General features: G+C 45.4%; 2 protein-coding genes across 2 annotated transcripts in view; one reads left to right on the forward strand and one right to left on the reverse strand.

The window, feature by feature from the left end:
• Positions 1–2618, reverse strand: part of DEAF1 (DEAF1 transcription factor) — a 43918-nt gene extending 41300 nt beyond the window's left edge. Inside the window, 1 exon segment of the mRNA XM_073347137.2 lies at positions 1588–2618. Coding sequence (XP_073203238.1) covers positions 1588–1855 — 268 coding nt within the window. The 5' untranslated portion in view covers positions 1856–2618.
• TMEM80 (transmembrane protein 80) lies at positions 1598–15929 on the forward strand. Its single transcript, XM_073347139.2, has 5 exons — positions 1598–2677; positions 9888–9904; positions 11888–11981; positions 12094–12186; positions 14494–15929. The coding sequence occupies exons 1-5, from the start codon at positions 2659–2661 to the stop codon at positions 14697–14699; spliced, it is 429 nt and encodes a 142-aa protein (XP_073203240.1). The 5' UTR covers positions 1598–2658; the 3' UTR covers positions 14700–15929.
• Positions 15930–16849: the final 920 nt, after the last annotated feature.

The following is a 16849-nucleotide window of genomic DNA, read 5'->3' on the forward strand; positions in this document are numbered from 1 at the left end:
TTGCTACAACTATACTACATACAAAATTTGTAAAGTAACAGCTGTTCAGAGCACATACAGAATACTTAGGTTGAATCCTGCTGCCATATTTTATGGTATACACACAAAAAAAAGGATTTCTGTGTTCTGGGAATGGAAAGGCATGAAAAAAACCCACCTAGACAGACGTGCAACAAGATGGACAGCTAGTTATGGGTAACCTTGGATGTATTCGATTTTTATCGGTAAACACAGATTTTATTTTTCACACACAAACTGATAAAAATATTTTCATTCTAACAACTGTAATTTACAAATAGGCAAAGTAAGAAATATGCTGTTTGACAACTTATTACAGTTTAATTATATTTACTTTGTACAGTTTGACATGTGATGTTCACAATTTTTGTGTTAATAGTTGTAAAGCTTTACTTTTTGAATCTCAATGTCTATTGTCATTAAACAGTTACTGTCTGATCCCTCCCTTAATTTCCCACAACTATGAAAATTTGAATAGATAAAAATAAAAAATAAAACATTGATATTAACCATTGAAATTATTAAAGAAAATTAGACTTGACAGAATTCAATTTTGATTATGGGCTGAAGTCTCTGCTCCTGGCTGCATGACAGATCTTGTCTCCAATATTCTGCATTTATCTGGGGGGAGACAAAACTCCCCATGAGAGATCTCTGCACACACCGTGAGCAAAAGGTCAAAGTCAAGATCTGATGTGCAGAAAGAAGCCTCTTGCTCAAGGGGGGAAACAGCGTACGGTATACTTGTGAAGGCAGTACGTTGCCGTCGCATCTGAAATAGTGGTTTTTTACCCACAAAAGCTTATGCCCAAATAAATCCGTTAGTTTTTAAGGTGCCACTAGACTCCTCAGTGTTTTGTGAAGACAGGCAGTGTGGGCAAAACGTACGGTTGCCAATTCTCCAGGATTACCCTGGAGTCTGTGTCATGTGATGAAACCTCCAAGTATTAACCCAACCAAACCTGGCAACCTTAGCAAAAGGGCGGAAGAGTCAGACACTATTTACTTCTAGTTCTGAATTTACTAGGTCTTGGCTGTGTGGCCTGGGATAAGTGACTTCGCCGCTCTGCCTCCCCAGCTGTAACACCAAGATAACCGTGTATCTCAGCTGGGGGCGGCGAGCCCAGGACTTGCGGCACTGACGAGAGGCACGGGGGGGGGGCTGACCGCACGGGCACCGCGCACCCTGGGACACGCGGGACGGGAGAGAGCGGCGGACAGCAGCAAGCCAAACCCAGCAGCGCAGCTGAACCGAGGCGGCCCCTTCCCTCGGGCGGAGCCGTGTTCGCCCCGAGCTCGCTCTCTGCGGAGGAACCCAGGCCCCAGCGCTGGGACCTGCCGGGAGCTGGCCCGGGGACGCGGGTGCAGGGCTGCCGACCTCGAGCAGCGCCCCATCTCCGCTCGGCTCTCGCTGAGCGCTCTCGCCGGGGGCCCAACGCGGACCCCGGGGCTCGGCTCTCCCGCGCGCATTCGCCCGTTAGAAAGGCCGGCCCGGCGCGCGCGGGGCGGTACCGGCGGCAGCGCGTGGCCGGGCGGCACGCGCGCTGCGCGCATGCGCCGCGCTCTGACCTGCGAAGGCGGCGGCGGCGGCATCGTCCGCGCTCGGCAGGGACTCGGCTCCCATCGCGATGTGTTCGGCATCCGCCGCCATCACGGTCACCGCCGTCACCTGCGCGGCTGCCTCCTCCTCCTCCTCGGGCTCCGCCTCCAAGCCCGCCGCCTCCGCCCGCTGGTGCTCGGATCCTTCCGCGGCCACTGCTGCGGCCACCGCCGCCGCAGCCACCGCCGCCGCCTCGGCCAAGCCTAGCTGCTTCGCCGCCGAGTCCGAGTCCTCCATCCGAGCCCGCCCGAGGCGGCGGTAGCCGGGGGCCGAGAGGAGCCGAGCGCGGCCCGAGCGGGCTCGAGCCCTCTCCGATCTCACACGAGCCCGATTCCCCGGGCGGGGCGCGGCGCTACCCTAGAATGCTCCGAGTTTCCCCGAGCGATCCCGAGTCCCTCCGAAAGTAGCCGAGCGCTGCCGAAAGCGAGTCGCCGAACTGTCCCGAGTCGGCTCCGAGCCTGCCCGAATAGCCCCGAGTCCCTCCGAGCTCGCCCGAGTGCCGCTCCAGGCGAATTAGTCGAGGATCCGAGCTCGACTGAATCCCCTTGCCCCTCCCGCGTGACCCGAATGCGGACCGATCCGGGGAGCCGAACCCCTCCGAGTCCTCGCCAGGCTCCCCGGAACGTCGCCCGAAGAGCCAGCCCAGGCGGGCGGGGGGGAGGGACCCGAACCTGCCCGAGGCGATCGGGGACTAGGGCCGATGAGAGTCGAGCCCGCCCGAGTCCTCCCAGCTCGTCCCCATGGCAGCGAGGAGCCGAGCCCAGCCCAGCCCCCTCCGATCTCACCCGAACGGCCGGGCGGGCCGGGGAGCCGAACGGCCGGCGCCCGAGTCAGCCCGAAGCAGAACGAACCCGGCCGAGCGCGCCGAAGGGCTCCGAGGCGGCCCGAAGGCGGCGGGGCTGAAGGGGAAGGGGCGGGCTCCTCTCCGCCCTCACCGCACGCCGGAATAAGCGGCGATGGCCGAAGGCGCCCGAAGCCTGAGCGGCGCACGGGGTGACGGGATGCTGGAGGACTGAGGGGTGGCGAAGGGGGAGGCGGACATGGCTGCTGTTAGGAGAGGTGAGCGGACGCGTTGCCATCGTTACCGCGAGCTCCGCGGCCGATGGGGCAGGGGGTGGGCTCAGAGCGGGGCCGGGTGACGGTTCCCAGCCAGACGGGGTGCGGGGGGTTGCCCCTGCCGGGATGATGGGCCCCGTCTCTCTGTTGCCGCGTTGCCATGGTTACTGCACGGCCCTGGTTAAGTCGCCGCGAGAAACCCGGCGTTAGTGCCGCGGCGAGCGTTCAGACGCGAAGGGAATGTGAAGCGATTCCGGAGTTAGCCCCGGGGTCGAGCTGGGCGGGCGGGCGCGATGCAGGGCACTGCGACCTCCCTTTGGGGCGGGACAGCCTGAGGGAGGCCTGCCCCCCCCCCTCGCCCAGCTCGCTCCCACGCTCACGGAACAGCCTCGCCGGCGCCAGGGCCGCCTCTCGCTCTCTTCTGCGCTTCGCCTCGGAGCAAGCCTTGCCTACGGCCCGCCATCGGGAAAGGGGGCGGCTCCGGGGCGATCAGTGCCTGAGGGGAGCCGATGGGCGCTGGGCGAGGGGACTCCGAGGCGAAGGGTGCCTGCGGGATCAGTGTCTAGGGGGTTCAGGGAGCTGGGTGTCTGGGCGAAGGATGCCGGGCAGGAAGGAGAGGGCTGTTGTATGTCTAGGGGGAGGTGGGTTTCTAGGGAGCTCAGGGGACTAAGGAGAGAGGCAGGGACGGCAGGTTTGTATAAGTTTTGGTGCTGCCCAGAACGGGTCCAAGCAGAGCCATCCCGTCCATAGGACAGACTGTGGCAACCGCCCTGGGCCCTGCACTTTGGGGGGCCCCCTGGTTTGGTGGGATATGGGGTCCAGGAAGAGCTGTCCCATCTGTAGGATGGACTGGGGCAGCCGCCCCAGGCCCTGTGCTTTGGGGGGCCCCACACTTCAGGGGGACGTGGGGTCCAGGGCGGCCTGGGGTGTTAGTGGGGGGCCTGGTAAAGGCAGCAGCAAACAACCCAGCCCCAGCTCTGCTCCACCAGCTCCTGCCATCGCTTGGGGGAGAGGGCGGAAGCCGGAAAGAGATGGGGTTTGGGGGAAGGGGTGGAGTGGGGGCAGGCTGGGGCCAGGTCACTCACTGCTGCCAGCACCAGGCCCCCCCACGAACCCCGTAGCCCACGCTGGACCCCACATGCCCCTGAAGCATGGGCCCCCCCAAAGCGTTGTAAGCCCAAACATTGGTGGAGCCAGGCCCACGTTCCTACATATTGGTGGAGCATGGGCACCACGGGCCCATGTAACTTGCCACCTATGGAGAGAGGTGGTGTGTGTCTAAGGGGACAGACAGTGGGTGGTGAGTATCTGGAAGAGGCAGGGGTTAGCTAGTGTCTGGAAGAGATGGAGGGACAGGGGTTACCCTGGTTCATTCTCACCTGTCCCCAGTGCACACCCCTGTTGTGAGCAAGCACCAGATGGCTGCAAGGGTACAACCAGAATTTTCTTGAGGGGGGCCCAGGAGGGGCTCATGTGTGTATGGGGTTCCCCTCCTTCACATTGCCCTGACCTCTTTCCCCCCCGCCTGAGAAACCAGGACCTCTTTCCCTTTCTCCAGGAGAGACCTGGAGTGGTGTGGACTCCCTTCCCCAAGCCAGGGAACTTTTGTTGTGCCCCTTGCCTGCCTGCTTCCAACTTTTACTTGCTGAACTCAGCTAGACTGGAGCCAGAGGCTCCATGCTCTGCACTGCTGCATCCCAATCCTCAGCGAAGGGGGATAGTTGGCTTTGCCTCCCCCGACTCATGCTGCTCCCTAGAGCTACATGTGTGGAGTGACTGGAGGGCACGAGCGCTTCCAATGTCTGCCTTTCAGCTGTGTGCAGAGCTCCCACCTCAGGGTAGGGACTGCCTGGTGTTCCCCCCTCTGACCTGTTCAAATCTGTGCAAGCTACATCCCTTCACCACTTGCACACAGAGGGCCTTGCCTCTTGCTAACAACCACAGCTGGGCAGGAAATAGTTTTCTTGTACCAGGAAATTTTTTGAGACACTGAAAAATGTTCTCACCCAAAATTGGACCAACATCTTGAAAATTGTCATGAACCATACTATTCCCCTCCCCCCATTTCAGTTCAGGTCAATCAAAACATTTTGATTTTGACCATTTTTACTTTTTTGCTTTTCTAACTTAAAAAGTCATTTAGAACCAGAAAACAGGATTTTTTGTTTCAAAAATGATTTGTTTAGGCAATTTGGATTTTTTTCAACATTTTTTGGAGTCAAGAAGTTAATCAAACCCAACCATTTTCCCACAGACAGTTTCTGTTTTTAGTAATCAGCATTTTCCAGTAAAAAATTTAGTTGAAAAATTCCCAATCAGCTTTACTAACGGTATCGCTGAATTCAGCCTGGGGATGTGCTTGGGAGGCTCAGCTGCTGCTCTAGTGAGGAATCTGCCCCACTAAGCATAACTGAATTGTTCGTATCCTGACTAACTTGTCATGCTTTCTTTGTATGAGTTCTTCTGGCAACATGCATAACACAGCATGGATATTCTGTTTAATTTGTTCTCCATGTGGGATACTCTTATAAATTGAGGTAAAGCAAGGGAGAGAAATGCTGCACCAGTGAACTAGCTGTGATGAATGCATTATTAACTATTGGTCAGTAAAATTTTGTCCCCTGCCATACATTTTGTATTTGGCAAAACTCTCCTTGACTTATTACAGCATTCCTGGCTACTTTTAGAGTGAGTTAATCAGTATTATGTTGTTTTTCATTATTTTAATTTAATATGAATAAAAGAAATGTAAACAGTAACACCCAGCCTCCCAACTGACCTTTGCTGAGTGGGGCAACCTTCATTTTATTATTAATAACAATATTTTATACTTATTTTAGCACCTTCCTGCTGAGTATTTCAAAGCACTTGACAAACACTAATGAATGAAACCTCTAAATACCTTTGTGACATAGGTAAATGTGGAAACAAGTACAAAGGACCAGATATTGCTGTGTATCAGTTTAAATCCAGAAGGACTCTTATGAAATAAGTAGAGTTTCCCTCGATTTAGACTGATGTAACTGAGAGCAGAATTTGACCCAGAGACAGTAAGTGGCTTGTCCAAAGTCACATAACAAGTTGATAAGTTAGCTAGAAATAGAACCCAGGACTCCTGGCTCCTCTTCTCATGGTGTACTTCTATACTAGCAAAGTAGGATCTGTATTTTAGCAGCTGCTAACAACGGTGCAGCTGGATGAGTGCTAAGCTGCTAGTAGAAAGGGCTCAGGCATTTTTACCATTGTGTGCTAAGATCCGGCTATTCTCTCACTGTTATAAATACTTCATTAAAAAAGCCTAACAATGTTCTTTTAATAAGATTGCAAAGTCAAGCACTCAGAAGTTGGGAAATGCCAGATTTAAGGATGGTCGTGCAACCTTAATTCAGCTCCCTTGTGCATATGCATTATGATACAGTATTTAATTACATGATCACATACTATTTTTTCTTATGGTAGTGGCACAGCTTCCCAGAGTGTGCTCAGTCATTCTGTGGGGATGGCGCAAGTGCAGTCCAATCATACATAGGAGCTGCCATGGGCTGGAGCATGTGCAATACAAACAAAATCTGTGGATAATTTAGTAGCCAACATCAGCTGACTATGTGTGAACTGAGATTTTTCAGTGACTCATAACTTGGTCCTACTTGGGTGTTTTTCACAGCAACAACAAAAGGCACATTCCAGACAGCAGGTGACCCCCGGTCAAATGTCCAGTTCCAATCCAAAGCAAGGAGTTGTGAAAGCTTCTTAAAATATGATAATAATCTTACAACTCGTTCATTAACATGGGCAACATGAAATTTTCCATGCTCTCATTCTCCAAAATGACTGAACCATTTTAGCTGAAAGTTTCAAAAAAAAAAAAATCAGTTTGAGGTAGATGCCTGGCATGGAAAATTTCAACCTGAATGGTTTAAGTTGGGCAAAGATATAAGTAAGTGAAAACAGGATCTTATAATGGGAAGCATTGGGCAAACCTAGTTATAGGGATTGCTACCTGCACCATCTGTAACACATTTTTGGCATCAGAAATGCTGAATCCTGAAACAGATTTATAGAAAACGGGCCAAATTCTGCCTTCAAATATGCACACGCACAGTGTTCTTTAAGAAAATTTGGCAGGGGCTACATTTAAAAAACTCACTTGTTTGGAACAGACTTTATGGACCTGGTTCTGCATTTGTTCAGTGTATCAAACTCCCAGTAAAGTCAGTGGGATTCTGCTCATGGAGTATCTGCACGATCCAGCACTAAAAGCACAAATTTCAAAACTGTTTTCTTAAGACGCACATGCAGTTCAAGCATATGTACGTGCAAAAAGGCCCTCAGGACAATATGGCAGATAGATAACCATGCTCCTAAGAGCCCACTCCCATATATGAATGTAAGATTTGCACCATGTTTGTATCCTTTCTTGAAAATTGGAATTAGTGCACCAGATTCATCCCTGGTATAAACCCATTGTCTTCACTGGAGTTACACCAAAGATAGAGTTGGCCCATATTCAAGCATTGTTATAGGCCGTTGAAAGCAAAGTGATCTTGCACTTGGCAGTCTAAACTAATTTAGAATAATTGAAAATTAGATTTCAACTCTCATAATTGAGTGGATATGTTATTACTAGATTACTAATTACTATATAATTACAATACCTATCTCACAAATGTGTGTTGTGAGGCATAAGCAATTAATGTTGGTGAAATGTACTGAGATTCTATAGATGCTAAGTAGGGTTATTAGATATTATATAATTTGTCCTTGGTACAAATGTAGGAATATGGTTAATGCCTACTTGTGGGCTAATGACAATGGCATACGGTTTTGTGGTTAGAGCAGGGAACTGAGAATCAGGGCTCTGGGTTCTAAATCCAGCTCTTTCACTGACTCACTGTGTGATCTTTGGGCAATTCCCTAAAGGCTTGTCTATACACAAAAATTGTACTGCTTTATCTAGCCCAGTATAATTAAAGTGGTACAACCCCTGTAACATGGAGTCAGTTATACAGATGTGTGACCAGAGTCCCAGGGGAGCCACACTGAGGTTACTCAATTGGGGTGAACTGCAAAAAATGGGGCAAACAATCCCCAAAGCTACTGAGTATTCCAATACTTAGATTTACCAAGCCAGCACAAAACCGCTTCTATAATACTTTACTGGTTACTCAGAAGCCAACAACACAGTTTCCTTAAAGTAACCCAGCCTTAGGCCTCCACCCAGACACCCAAGTCAAATATGATGAGGATTACTGAAAAGTTTATTCATCATATAAAAAAGTTCTACCAATCCCAAAGGATCGGACACATTATCTCCCAGGTTAATGAATATTTCATATCTTACCCAAATACATGCTTACAGCCAATTTGTATTAACTAAACTAAAATGTATTAAAAAAGAAAAGACAGAGACTATTGGTTAAAAGATCAATATACATACAGACATGAGTACAATTCTGAGATCAGATTCCTAGTAGAGATGGTGAGCTTTTGTAGTTGTAATTTTTCAGAATTAGTCCAAAGCTATAGTTCTATGTCCACATTCAGGGTGATTCAGATGGGACTCTGGAGATCTCAGTCTTAGGACTTAAGCTTTTCCTGCATGAAGCATCAAGCAGATCTGAGATAAAAAGGATCAGGAACCAAGACATTTTTATATAGTACCAGGCCTTCTTTTGACTGCTCGGAGGACTTAGGGGAACAATAGGTAATCATGGAGACTTTGAAGTAGACCTGTTTCCTAAGCATCACTGGTAATTAGCTACATGGATTAACATAAGACAATTGCCTGTTTTCCACCATTCACAGGTAATTTGCTGTACATTTCAAAGAGAGATGAATAATAATACAGTGATATCACTATATTTACAGTTCATTTAAATGATATTTCCTTTTGATATCTGAATTAAAGAATTAACAGAATACAGCATAGACAGGGACTGCTCGATTACATTGTTAACCTCTAACAATATATATGTAAACACACAAAAACACAAACATTATCTACCAATATGTCCCTAACGGTTGAATGTGGGTCAATTATCCTGCAAGCTGCTTAACCCTTTCTGATCATGTGTCATACGGTGTATCTTAGGCTTGTTTTCAGATGGAATTCCAGAATAAGAGCTATCGCTATTCCACAATAAGGGTATCCACACATGGAGTTATTGCACTTTAAATTAACACTCTACCTTAAAATGAAACAAGTTTCAAGTGTAGACAAGCCCTTTTTCCTGTTGGGAAAGGGAGTAAGCTATCCACACTAGAGGTTATTCTGGTATAACTATTTTGGTAAAAAATCACACCCTTAACTGACATAGTTATATCAATACAAAATTTGCATGTAGCCCAGTCCTTAGGCCCCAATCCTGCAAAGACTTCCACATCAGCTTAACTTTACATGTTGTAAGTAGTCAATGTGTAAAATTAAGCAGCAGAGGCATAAATCTTTGCAGGATGAGTGCCTTAATCACAAAGTGCCTTAGTTTTGCCTTCTGAAAAATAGGGCTAATATAAGAAATTCTCAATTCTGTATGTACCTATGGAGTGCTAAAAGGGATAACAATGGCCAGGTGAGCTTTCATTAGGTCAATACTGCCACACTTCAAGAAAACTTAAATTTGTGTTTTACAGGGAAGTTAGATTAGACACTTCCAGAAAAATTATTGCTTGGCTCATACATTTCTTTTTTTTTAATTGCAGTGTGTTAAGGATTTATCTGGACTTTCAATGATTGGTTGTAAGGGGAGCATGGTTAGAAGGAAGTGTCATTTGAGATGGGGAAAGGGGCAACATTGTGGTGGCTGGGGCCATGGTTTTGACTTAATCAACCTTTGGTTGTAATTTAACAACAAATGACATATTCTGATTCCCCTGTATGCTTCTCTGGTTCTTGTACAGTTCAGAAACAGGGAAATGTCATCAGGTGATTCATAATGAGTGCTCTGAAGGTACGGATACACAATAATATTTAGTATCTATATAGTGCTTCAAAGAGTTTTCAAAGAGATGTACACACCAGAGAAGGTGTGTTCTCTCCATGAAGTTTTCACAGAATGACTTTAGGGTTAATGGATCCTAAAACAAGTTATTTTCTAAATTTGAAGTAGCTGATGTGGAAAAATTTCAGTCATATGTGCATTTTGCAACATTGTTGGTAACGAAAATGTAGGCTGATTTTCTCCTAATTATTCCTTATTTTTCCCTCCGATGGCAGGAAGAACTTCATCAGTTGTATCCTTTTGGACATCCCATCCCTTGCACTTCGGGATGACCTGCAAGATCAGTGTCTAATAAGTTTGCACAATGTTTATATTAGCATAGTTTTCGCTGGTATCCTTTTTTGTGTGGCATCAACCATCAACACCATCCGTTTGAGCTACTATTGGTAGGTGATAGCTTCTAAAGGTATGTCTTCACAGCAGAGTTATCCCAGGCTCCTACTTGGGTATTGCTGCTATCCCAGCACCCATACACACATGAAGCCCTCTTGCATGAAAATACTTATGCTTTCAGCCTGGGCTAGCTGGCTGGTCTGGTGCTATAGGTTGACAGTCAAGTTCTGCTTTCACTCGTACTGGTAACCCACCCACTTTGCAATCAGAGCGCAGGCTAAACCAGTCAAATGCCAATAGTCCAACTCCTTCGATGCTTTCCCAAAATTCCCTCTCCCCCATGTGTTGAAAAGCACAGACACATTCTCCTACAGTTCACTGGGAAAGAATCATAGAGTGGGTCAGCTTACAGCAATGCTAAGAACCATGGGATATGCCCCTAGAAGTCCTAGCAAAACATGAATCAGCGTGGACCCTGTAACTCAGGTATGGTTTTGCAATGTGGCTGCTCACATCCTGGGTAGGTTAAGCTAGGGGCTGTTCACCTGAATGAAGACATATCCTAAGTCAGTGATGTGTAGATGAGTAATTGAAAGAGAATTGAAACAAAAAACAGTCACCATAGATCCATGGTCTTTCGAGGTATATGAGGGAGATTAGAGGAGAAGGAAGGAGTGACTGGTTGGTCTGTACTAACAATCTAAAAAATTGTAGACTGAGCCACATGAAATCCATGCAGCACACACCCCTGAGACTTGACATTCCATAGCTGACAAGGGGTGCCAAAAGAGCATTGTAGCACACTCTTTGTCTCTCTTTCCTGGTGCTCCGCCCTCCCTTCCTCCTCTCCCCGCCCCCAGTGATAACCTCCTAAGAAAAGAGACAGACACCTTATTCTTCAAAGACTTCTGCTACTGGAATTTCTCCAGCATTTTTGCTCCACCTTCCTTCAACCAGAGAAACAGGAAAACCAAGTTCTGCCTTATTAAAATTAACATGCTTGGGAACTGGACTAGTCCCATGACTTGCAGGTATTCTCATCCAAACTGGGTGGGCACTAACACTAAAATATTCCGTATGTAAACTTAATATCATCTTAAACCTGGGTGACAGTAGAACGAAATGGTCACTAGAAATCCATGCCAAATTCTCTCTTGGTTGAAATGGGTGCAGCTCCATGATTTTGGCTCCTATATTTTACTGAAGGCGCTGTCAGCATTTGAAATGTGTATCACATTGGCTCCTGTGGTTCCCCCCCTTTAAACAATGCATAATAAACAAATGAAACAGACTACCAAGGAAATACAAATTAAATAAATGGCTGCTGGCTAGAAGACTCTTTCCCCAACATACACACTCTTATAATATTGATCTAACTGGAAATTTGGTGAGAAAGGCTGATCCAGAAGTTAGGGCATTAGCCAAGGACTTAAGAGACCTGGATTCAAGATCCTGCTCTACCACAAACTTCCTGCGCAACCTTGTGCAACTCACTATTTGCCTAGTGCATCAGTTCCTCAGCTGTAAAATTAGGAATAATAGGGTTCGCCGGAGTGTTGTGAGGATAATACCGTAAAGATTGTGAGGTGCTCAGATACTATGCTAATGAGGGCCCTGTTAACAACTAAGTATTAAAACTGACAAGAAACCAAAAAGCTATTGTCCTACATTCATAGTATTTGGAATCTTAAAATTTGATTTTAGGTATTTCCAAGATATCAATCACCTTGGTATCTTAAGTGCCAATATAAACCTGTACATGCATAGATTGCTATGGAAAATAAGGGATAGTAACATTTTGAGGTTAATATGCTGTAACTGATAATTTATAAAATAGATCTTGACTGCATTACTGTTACAGATCCTTAATAACATTTGTCAGCTGTCATCTGTTCCTTTACAGATACTGTTCTATTTAAATGGATTTTATTACATCTTTTATTTCTTGGCAACTCTTCTAATGATTATCTATAAAAGTCAGTTACTTTATACATATTCTAAACACAAAACTCAGAAGTGTGCGTGTTATATTGTGATGACTTGATGTACTTAATGGTTTTGGTTTGTTTATGCTTTGTTATTCAACAGGTCAAGTTTTCAGTTATCCAGATAATTACTTGGGTCTTGATCTTGCACTGCTGTTCATTATGGCCACTCTAGAAGCAATCCGATTATACTTGGGTATGTTGATCTTAAATATCATTGTGCACTTTAAGATGGAATGTTTGCCTCATAGTCTTTACACATTAATCATGTTATGAATGTGGATGTCAAAACTTGCTGATTTAGCAGCGTAACTAATTATTTTACAGACTGTTAAACATGTATGTTGCTGAACATTAATTGATTGATTGATCTGTATTGCCAGAAGGGCAAATGATTGTAGTTATATATTGGTTAAATATAATTTTTAAGTACCACTAAAAAGGGACAGATTCACAGATAACAAGAACTGCTGGAAATGTAACACTGGAGTATTGCTGTGCTATTTATAAGTATGTATGTTGTGGGAGAGAATAAAGCTCAAAACACAGAGGCCCTGATTCTCCTGAAGGGCTCATTTACACTGCTCCAGCAGCATAAAAGTGGTCAAGTGGCTGGAAATAGCCCCCGGGGATTACCCAGTACAGAAGACTTCCTTGAGCAACCTGAGCTGCCACAATTGTTCCACACCCCTCCTTCTTGCAGCCCTCATTTCTTCCAGCACTACACTTGGAGGGCAGGGTATGGGGCAGGAGGGATGCTCACTTTGACTCTGGCCCCTTTGCATTGAGTTAATGGGCTAGAGTGGCATAACGGGCCATATAAGCCTCGGTTCCAACTCCCACCATAGGCATTACTGAGTCAGTCAGAAGGGGTTTGTTTGTTTGTTGGGGGTAGGGATTAATTTTTTTATATGCCAGGCGTTCTTGAGACATTTATACCAGCATACACCATGGGCTTCTGCTGAATTCAGCTAGGTTACATCAGGGATGAATTTAGCCTATTGTCTTCAGTTTATAGTTAAAATGTGTCTAAAAGTAAATTCTCTGCATATGTGCTCAGAGCCTGTTTGATGAAAACATTTTATAAATTGAAAAATAAGTTCCAAGTCTGAGGCAATTAAAAAATGAATCACAAAACTATTGACCCTAAAACTGGCTTGGACATAAGGTACAAAATTTTAACGAAGACACTTAACAATTAGAACAGATGACAAGAGATGTGGTAGATTTTCCATTACTTGAAATATTAAAATTATATTTGGATCTCTTTATAAAAGATATAATCTAGTCCAGTGGTTCTCAAACTTTTTTTTTCGCGGACCACTTGAAAATTGCTGAGGGTCTTGACGGACCACTTAATGATCTTTCCAAGTGTTGTTTGTACCGTTAGCTAACTATTGTAAAGCGCTTTGCATAAAAGCTCTCTCTATAAAAAAAACTTAATAATAATACACTTTTTTGTTCTACAAATAAAAGCACACAACTCATATTTTAATATCAGTAGTCTTACCTTTCTAATGCGATGGATGGGCCCTCTCTCCCCTGCCGCAGCAGCTCCCAAGCTGGGGCTGGGAAGGGGGGGTGTCTCTCCTCCACCATAGCAGCCACATGGCTGAGGCTGGGAAGGAGGGCCATCACTCCCCAGCAGCCGCAGCCTTGGAGCTGGGGAAAGTTGCCTCTTTCTCTGGCCACCGCAGTCCTGCACGTCCCAAATTCCCCCCACCCCCTCTTCTCACCCCACTGCCCTCTCCCACCTACTCTCTATTCACCCCAAGGCCTCCACCTCACCTTACACGTGCGTCTTCTCCAGGGTCCAGGCACCTAATTAGTGGAGCCACACAGTGGGTGGCCCTTCATTCTCTCATGTGCAGCCGCCCAAACACGCATCTTAGAGGGAACTATCCGCGGACCACCTGAAAGGAGCTCGTGGCTGCGGACCACAGTTTGAGAACCTCTGTTCTAGTCAACAAGTTGTCAGGCTCAGTGCAGGAATTATGTGAAATTTGATGGCCTTTCAAGCAACAAGCCAGACTAGATGATCGTAATGATCACATCTAACTTTAAAATCTATTAATCTGGGGAAAATAATGTAGGAGTTGTGCTTAGGGCTTGTGCACATGTGCTGCATGGATTTTCCACACCCCTCAGCAATGTAGTTATACTGATAGAAGTCTATAGTGTAGACCAAGTCTTAGAGTACCAGTAGATTGTCTTTTATCCAAACTACCATCCTGGTCAGTGTTGAAATGACTGTGCTTATCTGTCTTGGGATTTGTTCTTAAACTTACAGACAGGGGCCTTGATTCAGGAAAGCACTTAAGCATGTGCTTGACTTTAAGCATGTACCTAAGTCCTATAGACTTCAAAGAGTCTTAAGCATGTACTTACAGTTAAGCATGTGTTTAAGTGCCCTTACTGATCAGGGCTGCTCTCCTGAGTTGGGGCCCAAGACATTGTCCCTTTAAACAGTCAAAGATTCATGTAACCCTTTTGTTTCCTCAAGGTACAAAGGGTAACCTGACAGAAGAAGAGATTCCACTAGGCATCAGTCTAATGATTACTGTTGGCAGCATAATGTTGTCTGTCTACTTCCTGCTGTGGGAGACTTACGTGCTGAAAGCAGATGTCATTATTAATGCTATTCTTCTTTTTACATACGGGCTTGAGGGACTACTACAGATCATAGCCATTGCTGCATTTGTCAGCTAAATCTCTGCTGCTCAAAGTTGTAAGGTACATCTGCTTCCAACATTTCTTCAGTAAAGGGACAACATGCATCTTTAAACAGTAAAGGTATTTGGTTTCACTTTCTCCAGTGTAAAATACTGAGGGGAACCTCATCCTTATATTACAAGGTTTAATATAGCCCTATTCCTGCACAGACCCCCATGAATAACCAGGTAGAATATCCTGTACAGTAGTTCTGTTCCAATAAGTAGTTTGACTAAGTAGTTCATTTAGTGGCAATGTCCCTGCTTCAGGAAAACACTTAAGTACATGCTCCGCTTTAAGTCTGAGTAATTCCACTGCAGTCAATGGGAGTGCTTCTGGGCTCAAAGTTACACACATATTCAAGTGTATTCCTGCATTAGGTCCATGTGCTGACCTGCTGTGCCTAAAGAGGTACATGTGTATTTAATCAAAATTCTGCATCAGATATTTGTATCCAAATCAGAACAAATATAAACCAAGATGTTACTCTAGTTGTATGTTGGTACAATACCATTGATTTTAATGAAATCACACTGGCATAAAACTGGAGTAATGCAAAGGTCAACCAGACCCTATCTACATTAAAAGAAAATACTGTGGGCTCAGTTCTGCACTACCAAGATAACAGGGTAGTGAGGGCAGAATTTTGTCCTGTTGTCCTTATTCTGATCTCACTTGTGCCTTTTACACCTTCGTAACTCCACTGACTTCAGTGGAGTTACTCTGGTTGATACCAGTGTGTGAGAGAGCCGAATCAGGTCTCCTCTATGCAAAAGGGAGCTGAGTTATAGCTGTTGTGGGAACTACAGGTCCGACCACTCCTCATTTCCACTGAGGCCACATCTCTGCTTTGCAATGTAAAAGATGGGGCTTTAAAATGGGCATGAATGTTACATCCCCTTTGTACTACCTGAGCAGTGTAGAATGGCCTTTTTATAAATAAGAATTAGGCCTTGATTTTTCCTTTTGAAAGATCAGCTTTAATGTTGTGTAAGGTTTTTATAGTCTCTACATGATATACCTATTTTTATAACTTTCCTTTCCTGTTCTGTTAAATCACTATTTTAAAATCTGTTTGACTAAATGCAAGCTAAGATTTGCAGATGACCATGGGTTTTTGTAACAGTGTAATCATTGGGTTTTTTTGTACATAATTATAGTCTTCATATTCATATGTTTTATTTTTGTATCATTTTAAAAAAAAATAAAGAATTCATTACACCCTAATTCTGTTTGCAAGTGCAAAATATTTTGGACCAGATTCTGGGGTATGGCTAAGCGCACAGAGCACAAGTTGGGGCGGTTAGGCAGAGTGTGTGGAAAGAACTCCTTTGATTTTGCTGCTTCTGTGTGCAGGCCAGTTTATCCTGAGGTCTGCTTTAATTTACACCAGGCTGCAATGACTTCAGGGGGCTGAAAATGCAGCCAGGGACTGGTGTTGCCTGGTAGTGGCTCAGCCACACACCCTTTTCCCTGCTCTGATGGCAGCAGGGGGGCAGTGATGTAAAAGCCCATGTGGCAGCACTGTGCCACCAAAGGATCAATCTTAAATTAGGGAAATTGTCCATGAGCTAGTTAACATCTGCTTCAGAGCCACATTATACCTACAGTGTAACTAACGTCAAAATCGGCATTTCTGCAGGCAGATCTCCTGGGGATGAAATCCTGGCCCTGTTAAAGCCAATGGCAAAATTTCCCATTGATTTCAGTAGGGTCAGAATTTCACCCCAAAGTCAATGCGAGAATTATGGAAGTGCGTCCTAAGAGGCAGCAGATAAAATGAGTGACTGAATGCTTTCATGCTTAATCTGCATAAGTCAAATGGCAGTCCTTTTGTTCTTCTAAATTTGCCTGGCATAATGGAATCTGCCCTGACATACATTTTCTGTTAATAAAGCAAAATTCAAAACATATAACACTGCTTCACTCACCCTATGCATGATGAAAGCATATCACGAAAGCATACCATGCATATTTATACCTTGATTTATTGTATGTGTGCAAATAAATGAAAGTTCATTTCCTGGTATTTAGTTATACCCATCTCAGTCAAAGGTAGAAATGCAGGGGCCCTTAACAGAATCCAAAGGAAAAACGATGTAAACAAAACCACAGTTACTTGATTGTCTATATTAGAGCAGACAGGG

This window comes from Lepidochelys kempii, chromosome 6 (genome assembly GCF_965140285.1).
Source record: "Lepidochelys kempii isolate rLepKem1 chromosome 6, rLepKem1.hap1, whole genome shotgun sequence".
Taxonomy (NCBI): Eukaryota; Metazoa; Chordata; order Testudines; family Cheloniidae; genus Lepidochelys; species Lepidochelys kempii.

Coding starts and splice junctions, on each gene's coding strand:
- TMEM80 (XM_073347139.2), top strand. Junction 11,982..12,093: donor TCTAATGATTATCTATAAAA/GTCAGTTACTTT, acceptor GTTATTCAACAG/GTCAAGTTTTCAGTTATCCA. Junction 12,187..14,493: donor AGCAATCCGATTATACTTGG/GTATGTTGATCT, acceptor TGTTTCCTCAAG/GTACAAAGGGTAACCTGACA.